The following is a 19,839-nucleotide window of genomic DNA, read 5'->3' as shown; positions in this document are numbered from 1 at the left end:
TGATTCATGATTAGAGTAGTTTAAACATTAAAAATAGAAAGATGATAGGGTCCAAATAAAAATAAATTGATCGTTGGGCCAAATGGCAACAATTAATGTGAACTTTATTAAATTCTCATGCTAACAAATGAATAGCTATACAAATCTCCTAATTCCTAATACTCTAGTTAATTGTTTTCGGTTCTTGTTAATGGGTGCTCTTAAAATATTTGTTAATAACTATTTTAGAAAAGTTTTGGTATTACTTTTATGGTATATATAAAAAAGCTGTAAAAAAAAAAGATAACCAATTACTTTTTTTTATTCTTTTTTCATTAAAAGTTTTTAAAAATATTTCATAAACCAATATTTTTAGAGGATCCATTAACTCTTCCTTTTTTTTTTTTTTTTTTATTTATTGGAATTGCACAAAGGACAAACACTAGGGACTTGCATGTCCTTTCTGGATGGAATATGTCATACTAGAATACTATTGTGGGAGACAAGTTGTCATAAGAAAAATACAATTCTTGAAGTATAACTAATTTTCTATATCGCAACAAGGTTCTCAAAAATAAAAAGTTCTATATAGAGGCATTATCAGCAACAAGGTTCAATATAAATCCTAATAGGCTGATCCAAAGCCCAAAGAGTCAACCCAAAAGTTCACCAAAGAGCCATTCCTCATTTCCCATTTAATATCCCTCAATAAAAAAGGGCCCATTATTGTTTAAGGCCCATCTAGAAGTTCGACCCATTAACTTTAAACACTCCCTGCCTTGGACTCCTTGAAGGTATTGTTGTCTTTAATGACTAAGGCCCAAAGAACATATTTGCATTTTTGTAGTCTCTAACACAACTTAGCCATGGAAGCAAGGTTTCTGGGTTTAGCTAAATAAAGATCAATGCCTGGCTCCTTTTCTTTGGTCTGTTAACTTTATCCCACCCAAGTAAGTCCATTAATTTAAAATAGATCCACTCTATTGTTCAAATTAAATATTATAATTTATAAATATAAAAATATATCTGAGTGTCATGTCATCATAAATTTTAAATTTCATGCTACTTTGTACATAGAGATGAAGACTGAAGAGGATATTGTTCTGTGAATTTTATTTTATTTTTTATTATTATTATTTTTCATCGCGTACGCATTATCATTACATTTACATTTGACCATGAATTGAAACACTTGACGTGGTTGGAATTTCTCTGTGCTTACAGATAGTATTTGAATAAAATATCTGGCGAGAATTCAAACAAGCATTGATGTGCATTACCAAAATTTAAAAAAAAAAAGAAAAAAAAGAAGAATTGTGTGTTATATAAAAGTAAAATTTGATTGGTTAGATGTCTCACCTATTACAATAAATGAAACGAGAAGAGTAAAAGTTTTTAACTATCTGGCTAATACTAATTTAACCAATGTCAAATTACATTATTTAGTCAGCTATAATGAACTGTCTGGCAATCTATCAAGCCTGGTATGTTCAAACAGTTAATCCAGTCATCATCAATCCATTTCGGAATTTAAAGAAGCTTATTTTCCAGCAGTGGTTTCAAAATGGCTGAACCTGAAGCTAAGTGCCTAGGATTCCCTATATTCTTTAGTATAAATAAAATGCAGTTGTATTTAAATTATTTTTTTATTATTAATGTGGTAAAAAGGATTTAAGCAAGAACTTGGGTCGGGAATGCTAAGGTATTAACACAGGCCAGAAGAATTAATCTACTGGGATTAATTCTTTCATACATGCCAATGTACCCTATGAGACCCTTTTCTTTTCCCAGATGACAACTATAGCTCTTCCTAAATCTATTTGCATAGCCATCGATGCTTGTCTTAGAAATTCATAGTGGAAAGGGAGTGCATGTTATAATCCTGATCTTCAATATGCAAGCGCAAGCAAGTTGGGTGGACTTGGCTTAAGGAGGACTTTAGACCTCAATAGAGCACTTTTATACACATTGGGATAGATAGCTACAGTTGAAAGAGATGCTAAGGGGGTGTCTTTGGTTAAAGCTAAATATCTAAAGGAAGTTTGTTTTTCAAAAGCCTTTTAACCAAAATCATGCTCTCGGCTGTGAAAAGGTATATGTAGGGGACCTCATGCAACCTGACAGGCAGTAATGGGATTTTGAAAACACACCAATCTCTTTGGAGAATTCACCTCTCCCCCTTCATTACTCAGGATAAATTGTTATAAACCTCTCATAGCTGTGGAAGTTAATCTATTAAATCTAAGCCTAGGCTAGCAGCCTAGCAGACACAGGCCCAACAAGATTGAATGGAAACACTAGTGGAAGCAAAAAAAAACTCATGAAAGGCTCAAATTATTGTTCTAGGGAAAAGCATGGGACATCCAACCTACCAAACTTTTTTTCAGCATCAAGTGGGGTTTAAAAGATCCTCAAATGTCTTTTCTGTCTTCTTCTTTTTTCTTTTTCTTTTTTTTCTTTGTCAGTGCTCCTTCACTATTATAACATGATCTCATACAATAAGGTCTTTGAATTTTGCATCAGTTAGTTCTCAGCTTATTTGCATGTAGATTAAAAATAGTTTTCCTATTAGGCATTTTCACATCAATCCAGAAGAAGAGAAATTTATGCTTTTCAGCGATCTCTTTTGATAGAATGTGGTGGATCAGAAACCATTGAAATTCTAACCCCTGACCCTAGAGTGCTGCCCAGCTTATAAACAAAAGCTTCAGTTAGCATATGAAAAGTTAAGATGCTCACATCAGATAAAATCAGCTGCTAGATTCCACCTTAATCAGTTTGGGCCCAAGTGAATTTTGATGCTGCAATCCATCATAATCTAGTTTATGCGGTAGTGTGTTGTTGAGATTATAATGGATATTGTATTTAACCAGAGTTCCAAGTTTCTTGTAATACCTCTATATATTGAAGCTCAGGCAACTCTTTACAAAAACCCAGATATGTGATTTTTGAAGGCGACACTAGCAAAGCAATTTACACCTCAAACTAATAACAATTAAATAAACATCACCTGTTTTCATATCATGTTCCCAGGAGGTTCATATGCTTCATACAGCGAAACAAAAACATTATTATAGAAATACAGTAATGAAGGCAGGTATGCAGGGGCAATCAAGTACTGATTGTTTCATGCACACAATGAACTATGTGTCAACACCAACATAGTTCCGATTTGCACTGTGGAGGACCCATTGGTTCCAATTTCCAACCTCTCTGCATTGGTTGTTAAATTAGGGACTATCAGTGATTCACTCCAAGCTCAATAGCCCTCTATTTAACATGGGGATTAAAATAGTGGCATAGTGGTTTTATATTCATGTTCTCCTATTTTTGCCATGAGTATGTACTCACCAAAAAATTTCTTTCAATTAATTTTGACGTGTTTCCGGTAAGAAAATCAGATTGTGCCTTAATATCAAGATATTCACTGCATCAAGTAAATTTCAGCACAACAACATTAAATTTCACTTTTTTGGTAAGGATAAAAAAAAAATTCCAAGTAGGACCCTGCAGTGGTAATGACAAGCTAATTTATGAATTTATCCATTGACAAGTTTTGAGAAAGAAACAAGGTCAGACTCCAGGATTTGGAATGTAAGATTTGGATTTTGTTGCCAAAAATCATGTTGTAAGATATTAACTATTAAGGCCTTTTGGGAGACACATTATATCTAAATCCGTGGTTTTTGATACTAATTGAACTTGTGTTGAGTTTGTTGATTAGATGTGGACTAAAGTTTTTATCATTATGAACAGTGAATATGGCAAAATTTTATAGTTTGTGTTTTATTTTGATGGGTGAGTTAGATTTTATTTAAAAAAGAATCACAATACAAGAGGTTCAAAATAAGAAGCAAGAACAGAATCAACACAGCAAACACTTACCAAGCATAAAAACAGAACCCGCAATGAACTAGGAAGCAACACAACAACAGCAAAAACAACACAAAACAGAAATGGTGGCACCACACCAGGTACAACATCTTAGTCTTTAAAGGGAGTAGAGGACACTCCCCAATCCAAACAAAGAACCTTGATCATAACAGTTTTCTGTCTTGTTTTTTCTTTGCATGAATAAAGAAGATGCATACATATATTTTTTGATAGGTCAGATGTCATATACATTTACATATAGTTTACTCTTTCACAAATTATATTCAAATGTCATTATATAGATTTTTTAGCCACATCAAAATCATTACATTTGACCATACCAATGAAACACTTGGCATACTTAAACCACTCTAATGACAACAAATACAATTCAACTAAAACATCATTCTTTGAGTAGCATGAGTTCAAGAGGTTCAAATTCTTTTATACCGAAAAGATAACACAATTACAACAATACAATAACAAAGGTAGCAATGCAGGGTAGAAACAACTACTGATGTTCTGGTTGGTTGAGCACATGAAAATCCTTGAAACATTGGCATTTGAAGCCTAACAGTAAGAACAATAGCAATATAAATAATAAATAAAATTTAATATAAAAATGTAAAAAGGAAAATGGTATATAATATTTGACAGGGGGAAATGCAAGCTTACCAACTGTAATTTGCAGGCAAGTAAAACTTGATAGCTCAAATGTCTTTCCTATCACAATAAAAACTTGGCAATGTAAATTATAACATTAGTAAAAGAATTTTCTACAAATTCAGAAATTTGAGTAATGTTTTTGTCCAATTATTACTTCATTCTACTCACAATGATATTGTAAAATTATTAATCAGTTTCAAGCTAATTGGTACAATAGAAACAGTTTAGTTAGAAATAGTAGTAGAAGTATAAGAAAGAGGAAAAAACAGGGAAGATTGAAAGATTACAGTAACTATTTGGGCTGTTTTCTTTTATCTAAAATTTTCATTGTGATACCAAACAGAAATGATGTTTTTGATCTTTCTTTGTAATGTAATATTTTATGGTTATCTTATCTTTATCAAAGCTAAAAGATATTGGGTTAAAGCTGTTTGGTAACACAAAATGGTGGCAGTAATTGTATGTGTGAGGGACTTTGGTAATTTACCATATATGTAATAGTCTAACTGAAAATTGGGTGGGGACGTACCTGTAATTTTCTGAAAGTGGTGTGGGCACTTTGGTCCTCCACGAATCACCTTTGTAGATGCTCCAACAATTCTGAATCGCCAAGATTGTAGCCTTCGTAGTTTTCTCCACGAGTCCTATACCAGAACTTGACAAAGGGAATATGCTCGACTTTCTCAAAATCAGGGCCTTCATCTGGTTGCAGACTAAGAACGAATTCCGTCGGCATTTCATAAATTTCCATATTTTTGAGGCTTTTCAGATGGTGGATGCCAGAGGGCACCTCCTTCAGTTGTGGGCATTCTCCAATTGCAAGCCTTTCAAGAAGAGGCAGGGCACCTTCATCTATTATCAACCTATTCAATCCTCCCAATTTTCGAAGCCCTAGAAGCTTCAGTTTCTGGAAGCCTCCTCCCTCAATATGTGATTGCTCACCTCCGTATCCATCGTGAAGCCAAAGAAGCATCAAAGTAGGCAGAGCTTGAAGGACCTTTAATGGATCTTCCCTTAATTTTGACAAGTTCAAAGCAATTCGAGTTATACTGTTGAGTTTCAGAATCCATTCCGGAAACTTTTCTAGCCGCCCACCTAGGCCAAGAGTTTGTAGTAGGGGAGGAGGAGAAGACATTGATTGTAATTCAAGAACTTCTTCCTCACTTGTTGCCCTGATTCTCAATGACTGAAGGTGGCTCATTGTCTCTAGTACGGCGCACAAAGCTATCCCATTTTCTCTCTTCAATTTAGCGATCTCCAACTTCCTCAATTGTCCCAAACTCCCCAATTCTGTTATAAGGGCATTGTTGTTGGCTTCAATCTTAGAAAGCTTTTGTAAGGATTGTAAACGCCCAATGCCACTGGGTATCTTTACTGCTTGTGGAAAGTCAATATTGTATTCTACATTATAGTCTATAATGTACGCTGCAAGATATTGTAGCTTCTGGAGCCTACTGATCTCTGCTGGTAGTTCAAACACAAGAGAACGTTTCAAATCCAAAGTCTCTAGGTAGTGCAGTTTACCTATCGATTTAGGAAGCATTCTCACTTCTGTATCTCTAAGGCTTAAATATCTTAGATGTAATAGGTTTCCAACTTCTTTAGGAATGTAATCAATTGGGGCACCTTCAAAATCCATTGTTCTCATGAGCTTGAAATTTGCAAGACAAGTAGTAAAAAAAGAATTGGGTACTTTGTCTAACCCAAAAATGAGAATAGAACGAGTTTGGGAATTAGAAATACTCTTTAATGGAGTATATACATTGTTCGTAATTGAGAGACGTCGAGCAATTTTGTCAAAACTTGAGTAGTTTTGAATTGAGACTAAACAAAAATTCAACTCCTCTGATCTTGAAAGAATGACCTCACGTAACATATCATGAACTCGACAAAATCTATTTTTGCCAACTTTATCAAACTCTACCACTTGAACCAAGCTTCTACGAATGAGTTGATTCAAGTAGCCTTGTGCAAGTTCTTCCAATGTTATTCCTTGCTTTTCTCTTACAAAACCCTCAGATATCCAAAGCCGAATTAGTCTTGCACAATTTATGGAGTAATCCTCTGGAAACATACCTAAATATAGGAAACAAGCTTTGAGGTAGTAAGGTAAATCATGATAACTAAGAGATAGAATTTTAGGAATACTTCTTAGATGTGAATTAGTGTCTAATTCCAAACTAAGACTATCATGCAATTTACCCCACTCAGAAACAACCTTGTCCTTATTTGACAAAAGGCCACCTATAACCACAATTGCAAGTGGCAAACCTTCACATTTCTCAACTATTTTGCATGACAGCTCAACTAGTTCATGTGGACAATTGTCCTCTTCATGTTGGAACACCTTCTTATAGAACAATTCCAAAGCTTTATTTGACGGTAGAGGTAGTTGCTTGTGCACATAACAAGATGAAGATTCATTGTGAGAGGGAGCAACATCCTCATTTCGAGTTGTGATTACAATTCCACTACCTTTGCCATTATTAGGTAAGGCAAATTTTAAACATTCCAGAAAATCTGTATCCCATAAATCATCAGCAACAATTACATATCTTTGCTCGTGCAAATATTGCCTTAATACTGTAACAAGATTTATCTCTTCCATTTTGTCAATTTCTTTAGGAGCAAACTCCTCTCTTGCCTTATAGAATTGCTTTATCATGTCCCTGAATAGGTCTTCCTTCTTGTATGATTGAGACACAGTGATCCAAGCACGACAGTTAAAGTGTGCTTCCACTTTCTTGTTGTCATATACTTTTTTCACAAGAGTGGTCTTGCCAACACCACCAATGCCAACAACTGAAATCATAGTGCGATTAGATGGTCCTTCTACCAACCAGTTTATCAATTTGTCTCTATGCGACTCAATGCCCACAACCTCAGCTTCCTCAATGAAAAGAGATGCCACTCGAGGGTCATACCATGTAACACTTCTAGCATTGTTGCTCAATCCCCCTTGCTCAATAGTGTTGAAACGATATTTTACAGCTAACTCTCTCTTTTCCTTGAGATTGATGCTGATGTCTTGAATCTTGGAGGCTATGACATATTTAGCTTTCAAATTTTTGGTAAACTGAAAAAACTTTCGGAGGAAATGGAAGTGTTGCCTTGGCCCAAGAGGACCTTTCGCCATATGAAGTATGTATTCATCAATGATGTCTTCAATGTGGTAAGCTTCTTCCCTTATCTGTTTCACCCATGTTTTCTCAACATTGCTCATATTCTCTTGCTCGACCCTCGCATCTGCATCCTTAAGGAAAGATTGAATAATCTCTAATTCACCTTTGATGCTTGCAACTTTGTCATGGACACCCTTGAGTAATCTCACTTCTTGGAATAACAATGAGACCAAATTTTCAATAACTAAGTTAACTGCTGTCTCTGCCATTTCTCCTCCCTTCTTAAATAAGTTGCCACACTAAACTGTAAATGAATCAACTCAATGTCAGATGTAGCAAAAATACTACTGAAGGACAAGGTACTTTCTCTCCTTTATAACTTCACAAATTAGTTGTGTACTTAAAGAAAAACCAAGAAGTTGGAGTCACTCTCCATCAATCCTTACCAGCCCACCATGTGCAATAGAATAAAAGAATCATGACAACAACATTCTTCTATAAAAAGCTAACACAAACACATGAAAGTATATGTCAGGTAAATTCATTAAGCCAAATGGCCAAGCTATATGCTTAGAATGATTTGGATTTAGTACGTAAATTGATTAAGGAAGAATTTTGAATGTAATGATAAATGATACAATAAGGCAAAAGATGCAAGGAAAACAAAATCATCATCATGGTGTTTCTGATAATTTCTAAATCAGACAAGTAGAATAAATTTTGCAATACAAAATAGTGTCTTTCTCCTGCTAAGAATAAATAATATGGAATAATAAAATCTTTTTGGCGTAGACCCAATGAAAGCTGTCAGAAACAAATGAGTACCTTATCTTTATATTGAACTTGTTTTTCTTCTCAAGTAGACAAAGCAGCAACTTCAACCTGACATAAATGTCTAAGATAAGCTAATCTTGGAGAAGGGCATATATTTCATTACAAAATACACTTAATGGAGTTTCTAACTATGCTAGGGGCTTATGAAAAGAGAGTCCCGTAGATGTATTTTGCTTCACAAGTTATCACATCTATGGCCAAAGATGATGCAGGGAAAATAAAAGAAAAAAAAGATGAGAGCCAGATTGTGACATTGCTTTGGGGAAAAAGAAAAGATCTAAAGTATTTCCTCCGACGATTGATCGGTCAATAGCATCTGTAAACAATAATCTAAAGAATGTGGGAGACAAAAAATGGACCTACTGCTTTTAGTCTCTTATACTTTCTTAAAAGTTATCCACCAAAGGACCATTCATTTTCTTTTCTCCTCTGCCTTTCAATTCTATTTCTTGAGAAATTGTGTGGATATTCTCATATTCAACAATGTGCCAACGTTAGTGGGAAGGCTTTCACATTGTCGATAGCTATATACAAAACCAATTGGTAGCTGGGAGTGAACATACTTGCTATAGACTTTTAAAATAGAATTCACATGCCATATTATTCAAACCAATCTTACAATAATAGATTTTATAAAGTTCCTTTACTGTCAAATGATGATTCTTTTATCATATTACAACCTTGAAGCTCTGTATCTTCCCTTTCTAAACTGCCCCTCTTCCTTTTGGAATCATTGATTCCATGTGTTGTCAGGGCCATATGTGCTCCTTTTCTTAGCAATTATTGCTAGTTATGTTGCCATGAGGGCCACACCATTTATACTCTTCTCTCTCTCTCTCTCAAAATTTTTTTTTTTGGGTAGGGGGTGATTAGAAACGATAGCCCCATGTTAGGGCCAAAGATACTGTTGCTATGATTATTTGTTCTTTAGCAATTATTGCTGTGATGCCTTGAGGGCCATATATGCAGATCATTTGTCGTTGAAAATCATTTTGTTAATAAGTTAGCAGGTGCCTTCTAGAGGATTAGTTTTTTACATATTCGTCGAAGTTATTATGTAACTTATAATCTTGCTAAGCATATTATTCATGTCACAAGTTTATTTGTGTGGATGGAAGATTTCCCATCACACCTCACAACTATAGTTTAGGCCAATCTCTCCAATCTTTCTTAATGAAATTTTAGTTTTCTAGAGCTAAGGGAAAATCCAATTAAATCTCAAAGTAAAGTCTAATTTTAAATTTGTGTTTCATCCAATTTTCTTAATTTTGGCATAACTATTTACTAAACCACAAAAATCAAGGAGTCCAATTTATTTTTCTTAATTTTTTATGCTCAATGAGTTATTGAGTGAAAAAACTATAGAATTAAAATTAATAAACCTAAAAAAAAAAAAAAAAAAGGAATGTGAAAAGTCGAGGCAATGATAGGGTTGCTTAGGATATGTAAAGTTTGTAGGGGAAATGTATATTCATAATTGTACTCATGATTACAACCTACTCTACAAGCATCCTAAGGTTTGTGTGTGTGTGTGTGTGTGTGTGTGTGTGAGAGAGAGAGAGAGAGAGAGAGAGAGAGAGATTACTTTACTGTAAATGTACTAATTTAAGAGAAATCAACTTAAGATTGTTGATGACCACTTGAATATAAGAGTTTTATCTATATCTCTTATTTCACAACACCTTATCAGTATGAGTCTCTACCTAATTTCCAAAGGAAGTTGTACTTCTATTATTTTTCAAACATCAAAGGTTATTTGTGTTCTCTTCTCAACTTACCGTAAGTTTTTCTTTCTAAAAATTAGTGATTATCCTATTTCTTTGTTATCAAGTTTTATACTTATATTTTTAGTGATTATTTTAACAAATTAAAATTTTACGGGATTCATGTTCTATATATATTTTGTTAAAGATGGTTAGTATGTTACACGTATCAATCACCTTCAAATATTATGTATGTGTAGTATTCTTTCGTTACAATTTTGTATAATGGACATGTTTGTTTGTTTAATTACTTATGTGATTAAATATTTGAAATAGATGCCAAAGCATACAAAATTTGAATTTGATACCTTGACATCTATGAGAATTTCTTATATTATTATTATTATTATTATTATTATTATTATTATTATTATTATTATTATTATTATTATACAAATACTAGTTTGACAAACCAAAATTGAGAATTTCACGATTAAAAATTTAAATATATATTTTTATTTATTTCAAATAAATTTATATTTATTTTATTAGTAAATACTGTATTTTATATTTTCAAAATATAAAAATATTATATATAAATTTGGTAAAATTTTAATATATATTTAATTATTCTTATTTGTAAATAGATCCCATGTATGTATATGCAAGCATGAGTTACAAGTTAGTGTTAGGGAATAGTGTGGGCCAATAATATCCATTTAAGGTCCAGATATAATTGGGCTAAACCCGGGACATTATACTTTCACTCATAGCCCAACCCAACTTTAAATTCAGCCCAAGTAAATAAAAAATAAATTTGCGGTCTTGTTGGTATCTCTGTGCACACAGCCAATCCTGAGGCCAACAAAAGATACAATTTTACCCAAGGTAAATCTCTCTCTCTCTCTCTCTCTCTCTCTCTCTCTCTCTCTCTTAAAGTTTCTATTTTTATTTTTTAATGATTTCTTCTCTCTTTATGTGTTTTGTTTTAGTGAGAATCTTCATTGACTTTGAGACTAGTAAATACAGACAAATTCTAAGTTTCACATTCTGAGTGTCACAAGTTTTGCACAAATTCTAAGTTTCACATTGTTATTTGTCTGGTAAGTAATGTATCAGGGTGTTTTGTAATCAAAATGTAAAGCTGTATGTATGACTTTGAATTTGTTGTTTAAGTTTTTGAAATGGGTTATTGATGTTGAGCTTATGTATCAAGTTAATTGTGTGAATGGTTTTTATTTTTGGGTCTGAGAGATTTTTTTTATTCAATAATTATCTCAAAAAATTGCAAGGGTTTCTCATATTATAGCATCGAAATAAAAGACAACATTTTCTATTGATATGTTTTGAGCAATCTATTGGGAAACACAGAGATATGAGTGTTATGTTAGCTACGTTGGACTACTGGTAGTTCGAACATTGGAAAATTCATAGAAACTTGGAGGCCAAAAATTTGACTAATTTAGCTAGGATGTGGTTTTTTTTTTTAGTTGAGTTGTAAGGTGTTATTTTTCATCTTTCAATTAGGAATGAAGACCCCTGTCTAGGTGCTTATAACCTTAGGGACTTGAGAACTTGCATGAACAAACTCTTTTGCTACAAGAGCAGCAGTGAATCACTGTAGTTCTATCTAATTTACTCTCTGTTTTAAGGTGATTAGTTCTCAACAGGAAAAGGGGTATTCTTCTTAATGTAACATTTTTTTTTGTCTGTTTGTGTATAACATTTTGGAATATAAGTCTACTATTTTGGATCATCTGATTCCAAATGCAAATCTACAGGATACCTAATTTAGGATTTATCACAATGTCTTTTATGTTTCTTTTTCCCATTATTAATTTCATCAATATTGTAAATCTTAATTTACTTGATAAATTTTATTTGTTTCTTGTCATTGTGTGAATTCTACTCTAGCATGCTGCTATTTTTGCAGGTGGTTGTTCCACAACAATCAAGATGCTGATGTTGACTGCGAATACTGTTGCCACCCTGCCTCAAATACCACTAGTTATACATGCTGACTACCTTCATGTAATCTAGCTTTTTAGGTACAATGATTTAGTGTGTGTTCTTTGGTTGCTAAAGGTGCAAAATAGAGGGCTCTTTTTCATTTTATTTTACCTTTTTGTCTTTAAAAATGAAGATGATATAACAAATGACAAGGAAATGTGAGTTAGATCCTCTCTTAGGTAAAGCCAGTACAACCCCTAGATTAGTTTGATCCAAGTTCTCATTGGACCAAATCAAGTTGAATCCCAAATATAGATGGTGGTTTACTTGGTAATCACTTTTTAAGGAATTCATGCTTTTGGCCCCCTGCATTATTTGTTAAAATTATGATGATGAATTTAGAGTGTGAGAGGTAGAGAGAGAATATATGTTTCATTTATTTCATCATTCCTTTTTGGTGTCATTATTTGGACAGGAAATTTTTACTCTTTCAAAATAAATTTTTTTTTTTTCGAGCAAAGAACTTCCTTCATGCTGTACTATATGAACAAGTGCATTCTTTGGAGTTCTATTTTATTGGGTATTTTGAAGAGAGATTTTAGATCTTGATTTTAACACTGTTAACTGTTATGTATGTGTATGCAGTGAAAATAGAGGGCCAATGCATGGGGCATAATATGCATACTGTATCTAATCTAGTAAAAGTTTTCATGTTGTTTCATCACTTCAATGGAAAAATGAGGTCACTAAGATTGCTGCAGCTGGACAGATAGTGATTTGTGCCCAATTTTTTACTATTAATAAAGGAAGACATATCTTGCATTCTAGACGTATGCAGTCTGAATCTGATATTTTTTTTGAGAGATAATTACAACATGCTGCTAACCCCGCAACTTGAACCCTTTCCCTCCTAAACCCCCAAGTACTTTGTACATGGGAAGGTGCCAATTCAGCTACAAGGCCTTCGGTAATTTCATTCTTTTATATCTCCAATTACTTGTCATCTATGCCTTTTGTGTCTCATACTGTGGTAGAATTTTCTCATCTATTATCAATTGTGTTCAACGTAAATCTACAGATTTTACATTTGTTAGAATGTGAAAATAGTTACCTTTATATCATGATTTGGCATTTTCTAACATGTATCAATGATACTTTGACCTTTTGCATGAAGGTAATGCCCCTTACAGCCCTTTGGAGGTGAGCCAAAGTTTCAGAGCTTTCTAGGGATTATTATGTGCTTGAATTTTTCAATTTTAGTCTCACTTAAGGGTTGTATTTGAATCAGTTACTAACCCACTAGTTTGGAAATTTTCTGAACACAGTCTCACTTTCAACGATAGAGCTTATTTGTGACTTCACTTTAGGATTATGCTACTGGGTCTTCTTTTTGCAATCAGGTTATGTTATGCATGATATGTTTATATATATATATATATATATATATATATATATATATATATCAATTTAGTTTTAAGCATATTTATTTTTAATGTAACAAAAACAGATAAAAAATAATGTAGTTTATGTAAGATATTAAAATTAAGTCCTTGAACAAATTGTTTGTATATGAAAAATAATAGGCATATAAAAGAGTACAAATAAGATACCAGCTTGGAGTAAGTAATTTGTTCAACTTTCAAGAACCTAACTTAAATGTAAATTATAGTAAATAGGTATATAACTATTATAATCAAGCTAATTAATTAAAAAATGTAACACTAATATGAATTACAAATTCAATAGGTATAAAGATATAAGTTTTTCCATCTAAAAATTTAAAAAAAAAAAAAAAAAAAGGACTCAACCCAACTTGAAACTCAGCCTTTACAAGGTCACTATCCCAATAAAATAAAAATATTAAAAAATAAAATATCATCCTCTCATTCCCAGTTTGGTTAATGAGAAAAACAAACCCAAAAAAAAATTTTCTTACATTTTTCTCATCCTTTCAAGTATTGTGGGTTTTTTGGTTTTTGTTTTTGTTTGTTTTTTTTTTGGTTGTTGATGTGAGTTTTAAGTTCCAATCAATTCCTGGTTCTTAGGCCTGTCTGTGCACAGAGCCACGCCTGAGCCAACAAAAGTGATGCTTTTAAAGAAGGTCTTAAAAAATATACATTTTCTTCTCTCTATATCTCTTTGTGGAGTTTGTGGACTAGGTTCCTGGATTTTTGGGGTGGCTCACTTAAGGGTCAAGGGTAGAAAGTAATAACTATTTCAGTTATAATGTTGAGTACATAACAATATAATTATGAATGTAATTTGTCATGTCAATTGTCATGTACACATCTATGAATCTTGCCCAAAAAGATTATTAAGACTTTTAGAGAAAGCTTGCCAAAATTATTATTATTACAATTTAATTATAGACGTATTTCAACCATTTCTTTTTGGTCATGCCAAAGCACTAGTAAAGGGGGCATCAAAGTATCCTGGGAAAAACTTTACCTTCCCAAGAGAGAAGAAGGATTGGAACAAATCAGCTATTCCATAACATATCTGGAATCTTTACTCAAAAGCTGGCTCTCTTTGGGTAGCCTGGGTCCATTCCCACCTTCTGAAAGGCAGGTGTCTATGGACTGTTAAAGTCCCACAAGTGTGCACCTGGGTTGGAGAGCCATCCTAAAAATTAAGGAATCTGGCTATAAGCTTCATTAAATTTGAAGTAGGGGATGGGAAGACCATATTCTTATCATCTTATGGCATGACAATTGGCATCCTATTGGTACCCTTTCATTAGAATTTGGATATAGGGTGATTTATGATGCAGCCAGCAAGCCTGAAGCAAAAGTAGTCTCTTTTGAATCTTGTGAATCTCAAATATAAAGATGCAGCAAATTGGACAATAACAATCTCTGGCTGCTACTCTTGTGCTGCCACCTATAATGAAATTAGAGTAAAAGAGTTGGAGGTGGATTGGTGGAAGTTTCTTCTTTTTTCAGCTAGTTATTCCTAGACATACTTTCATTGGATGGCTGGCAACTAAAAACAAATTAACAACTAGAGACAGGCTAGCTAAATGGGGATATACTGGTGATACTTTGTGTGTATTCTGTAGGGGCTGCATTGAGAGCAAAGACCACCTATTCTTTGTCTGCAATTTTGCTAGAAAAATCTGGATTGCCTGTTGAACTAGCTGAAGCTCCGATACCAGATTGTTGAACAAAACAGAGGACAACACGTGCTAAAGATATTAAAAGAAAACTTTTAATTCAAAATATTGACAAGTTGACAATACACTTTGCAAGACACAAGTCAAACTTAGACACATATGGCAACTTTATTTTTGCCTTTGCACTTCTCCACCACTTGACTTTTTACAAGACACCAACTCCTACAATACGCACATCAACTCACATAAATATCCTTGCACACACCTCACTTCTTTAGGCACCTACTGATACTAGAAGAGTTTTCCTTCAAACTTTTCTTCACACCACTCTACTCACTCTTGGTGCTTATGACACACAAGTGGAACTCCTTGGTTCCTATTTATAGTTTCTGTAAGTCGGTTAAGCAACCGACACTGAATCTTCTAGGCCATTTTTTTATTGACAGTAACTTCACTAAGCTTCTTTGTCACAAATGGGGGATAAATCCTGCAGCAATCCTCAATTAAGCCTAGACTAAGCTCTGTGCAATGTCAAAAATAGGTTGTCTGAAACTTGTAATATGCCTGATGTGTCTATGCTGGTCATGCAATTAGCTCCCTGGTCCTTTGCTATGATAGCTAGAGTTAGTTGTATAGTTTTGTTTTGGTGTGTAAGATATTGGTCCCTTTTGTGTTGTTGGGACCATTTCCCTGTGTCTTTTATTGGTCCAAACTTTTGTTGTTTGTGTATCATTTGGTTTTTTTGAATGAATGTACACCGATTCAGCAAAAAATAAAATAAAGATGAACCACACTTGTTAATCCCAATGAGAAGGAGAAGGACAATGAAACTAGTCAAAAATACATAATTACTTTATTGTTCTGTTCTTGTTATGTCCATCCCTTGCTTCCCAATTTGTGATATGATAAGTCTAGTGACACAGTTTTTCACAACTTTATTTATAATTACTAACATGGCCTGTTATGACTAGGGCACAAAAGTGGTGTCAATGGTAGACCTCATTCACAAAGCAGTTGTGAAAAACGTGTCCCTAGCATCATTCATTTGTGATATGTTTATTAGCCAAGAGATTTCTGTTAACATTGAAAAATTGTGATATTTTCCGTGGCTCACTAAAGGAAATCCATTGTTTTTGTAATTATCCATTGATTGATTTATTTTTATTTTTATGAGATGAGACCATTTGAATATGTGCTTGTGTTGGAGGTCAAGCTCAAGAGCTTGATATTGAGCTTGAGTTTGAGCTAGATATTGGGCTCAAACTCGACTTGACTAATGGATCAAATCGAGCTCAAGCTTTTAAAATTTTTGACAAGCTCAAGTTTGAAATTGTTTGTAGGCTTCAATTGAGCTGGAGCGGGGTTTGAACATGTTATTGTTATTGTCAAGCTGAGCTTGGAAATTCACTACTCGGCTTGATTTTATTACCGCCTTTGGACTGGTTGAAGTTCTACATATATTTCTATCTTTTTTCTCAGTGTTTTCTCAGAGTATGACCAGGACATTTCAAATTTGAGGTTTTGTCCTTTGTGTTGGAATGTTTTCATCTTTTTTTATTGTTTATGTTTTGTTGTTTGTTTGGTAATGTATCAGGATGTTTTGTAATAAAAAAGTAAAGCTGTATGACTCTAAATTTGTTGTTTGTTTATTTTAAAATGGGTTATTGATGGTGAGCTTATGTATTGGGTTAATTGTGTGATTGGTTTTATTTCTGGATCTTAGAATTTTGTGAATTTAGTATCTAGCATTTCCCATTACAAGTGATGCTATCATAAGATGATACAATAAGCCAAAAGATGTAAAAGAAGAAAAATTCATTGTCATGGTGTTTTTGATCATTTTTAAATCAGATTACTATTAGAAATTTGCAATTCCAGCTTAAGTTCTTTACTAACAATTCAAGAAAATTAGTAACAAAATGGGCTCAATTACCATGCTAAAAAACAAATAAAACAGAATAAACTCATTTCAGATAGTTCCAATAAAAGGCATCAGAAACATATGAGTACCTTCTCTTTAAATTGCACTTCTACTTCTTTGAACTGCACCTCTTTTTCTTCTTAAATAGACAAAGCAGCAACTTCGACCTGAACATAAATATACGTTAGTTATTCCACACATAAAATAGAAGTACATGTCTAAGCTAATCTTGGGAAAGAGCATGACATCTTACGTTACAATATTCACCTAATGAATTTTTGTTGTATGCTCGAAGCTTAGAAACAGAGTCCCGTAGATGTATTTTTCTTTACAAGAAATCACTTCTATGGCTAAAGATGTTGAAAGGAGAAAATGAAAAAAAGATAAGAGAAAGATTGTGCAAATGCTTTGGGCAAAAGGAATAGCAATCTGTAGTTTCTCCGTCGATTGCTCTGTTGAATTCTAGTTTCCAAAGGACTACAAATATTGATGTTAAAGTATTCCCTCTGGCTTAGTGTGTGAAAAAAAGGCCTCTCTTTTGATTTATACTGTAATGGGAGACAACAAATGGACCTACTGCTTTTTTCTAATCTGCCTTTCAATTGTTTTTTTTTTTTTTTAAACTCTTAAGAAAGTGTGTGAAACGTTTTTATCTTTCGGTCATATTAGAATGGAACGTTTTCACACTGTTGGCAGTTAAGGACAAAACCAATTGGTAGCTGGCAGTGAACTAAGTCTAACATGAATTCTGCCAATGAGTCTCAACTTTTCTGTGGACTTTTAGAAATATGTTCTCCACCTGTCCAATTAAATTTAATTATAACCAATCTTACTTTAGTAGATTTCATAAAGTTTCTTTACAATACTAGATAATGATCCTCTTATATCTATTATTGAAAACAATGAAATTATAACCTAATATCAGATGGTGATATTAGGTAACTTTTTGCTTTAGCCTTTCAAGTTTGGGTTTTATTAGATTAGATTAACCGTTAATCCAAGCTCAACTTGCTACGTTATACTCTCGGTCCCATAATCCAACTTAAACATGAGATTAAGCCCCATGTACTAGCTTTAGATTGAGAGCCAACAAAAAAAAAAAAATTCTTTTAAGAAATTCAAACCATTTTACTTTTCACTGTCAAAGAAATGCCTAAATGAAAACTTTCAAGAGAGTCAATACGGGTCTTCCTTTTGGAATAATGATTCCCTGTGCTGTCAGGGTCATAGGTGCTCTTTTTTCTTAGCAATTATTGCTAGCTATGCTGCCAGTACCATGAGGGCCACACCAATTATTCACTTCTTGGCCACACCCACAGGTATTGTTTTTTTTTTTTTGAAATCCACCCACAGGTACCGTTTGTTATGATTATTTGTTCTTTAGCAATTATTGATAGCTATGTAGGTGATTGACTTTGAAAATCTTACCGTTAATAAGTTGTTTAGAATTATTTGAATCTCTAATTAATCTTGTACAATATTTTGCTCCAGAAACATCAAGCAGTAGACAACCATCTATTTGAGAAATCAATGAACAATCTCATCCTTTACAAGGTCAATAGCCCAATAAGATAAAAAATATTTAAAAATAAAATATCATCCTCTCATTTCCTGTTTGGGTAATGAGAAAAACGAACCCAAAATTTTGTTTCTTACATTTTTCTCATCCTTTCCTATATTGGGGTGTGTTTTCTTCTTGTGGTGAGTTTTAAGTTCCAGCAAATTGGTGGTTCTTAGGGCTCTTTGTGCACAGAGCCATGGTTGAGGCCAACAAAAGTGACATTTTTAAAGAAGGTAAATCTCTCTCTATTTGTCTGTTCTGTTGTTGCTTTATGGGCTTATTATGTTAATTCCATGAAGGATTATTATTATTATTATTATTATTATTATTTTAAATTTCCTCTCTCTCTCTCTCTCTGTACTAGGTTCTTGGGTTTTTAGGGGTGGCTCACTTAATAGATCTTTGTCATCCCTATCTTAGGATTTTCTCAGTGATTTAATAGATGAAACCACTTGTTTGGGAGTTCATTTTGGAGGTGAAAATGTGTAGAAAAGTGTGTTTTTGAGGAGGGACCTGAGTTTGGTTGTTTATGCTTTACAGGGAATATATATTTTTATATATTTGTCCATTAAAAATAACAGCAAGCTGGAAGAAATCAATATCCAACCTGGCCCATTACAAGTTATTCTATCCTAAGGTGCCCGCTAAATTGAGTAAGAACTTTGAATATAACAATTAATAATACAATAAGCCAAAAGATGCAAGATATGAAAAATTCATCATCATGGTGTTTCTGATGATTTTAAATCAAATTACTATAAGAAATTCTGCAATTCCTTCTTAAGTTTTTTACTAACAATTCAAGAAAAAATTGTGGTGCATAATGAAACAAGAAGCTCCACAAAAGCCAAGGTTGTGACAAACAAAGAAACAAGAACAGCAGTAGACCACGAGAAAAAATCTGAGTTCATTTTGGTGGTGAAAATGTGTTCTTGATTAGGGACCTGAGCTTGGTACTTTGGTTTTTTTACAGGGAATATATATATAATGTATCTAACTTTGCCTGTTACTAGTGATGCTATCCTAAGGTTCCGCTAAATTGAGTGAGGGCTAAGGAAGAATTTCGAAGGTAAACCTTAATGATTCAATAAGCCCAAAGGTGCAAAAGAATTAAAATT

General features: G+C 33.3%; 1 protein-coding gene across 7 annotated transcripts; it reads right to left on the bottom strand.

Annotated features, from left to right (window-relative positions):
• Positions 1-4,113: 4,113 nt before the first annotated feature.
• On the bottom strand, positions 4,114-17,693 carry LOC142638060 (disease resistance protein RPM1-like). 7 transcript variants are annotated; one of them, XM_075812054.1, is made up of 6 exons: positions 17,414-17,693; positions 17,250-17,327; positions 8,466-8,522; positions 5,048-7,944; positions 4,528-4,590; positions 4,114-4,422 (listed from the first exon to the last, which is right to left on the bottom strand). In XM_075812054.1, the coding sequence occupies exon 4, from the start codon at positions 7,907-7,909 to the stop codon at positions 5,093-5,095; it is 2,817 nt and encodes a 938-aa protein (XP_075668169.1). In that variant the 5' UTR covers positions 7,910-7,944; positions 8,466-8,522; positions 17,250-17,327; positions 17,414-17,693; the 3' UTR covers positions 4,114-4,422; positions 4,528-4,590; positions 5,048-5,092. The 7 variants fall into 7 exon arrangements, with proteins under 7 accessions (XP_075668169.1, XP_075668165.1, XP_075668170.1 ...); XM_075812050.1 differs by having other exon boundaries at positions 4,528-4,575; XM_075812055.1 differs by having other exon boundaries at positions 4,114-4,399; positions 4,528-4,575.
• Positions 17,694-19,839: the final 2,146 nt, after the last annotated feature.

Source organism: Castanea sativa, chromosome 6, assembly GCF_040712315.1.
Source record: "Castanea sativa cultivar Marrone di Chiusa Pesio chromosome 6, ASM4071231v1".
NCBI classification, from domain to species: domain Eukaryota; kingdom Viridiplantae; phylum Streptophyta; class Magnoliopsida; order Fagales; family Fagaceae; genus Castanea; species Castanea sativa.
Note: the sequence above shows the minus strand (reverse complement) of the source record. Positions and strands in the feature narration are given on the sequence as shown.

What these genes read in the sequence shown, in the direction of transcription:
- LOC142638060 (XM_075812054.1), bottom strand. Translation starts at nt 7,909, where the DNA reads ATGGCAGAGACAGCAGTTAACTTAGTTATTGAAAATTTGGTCTCATTG.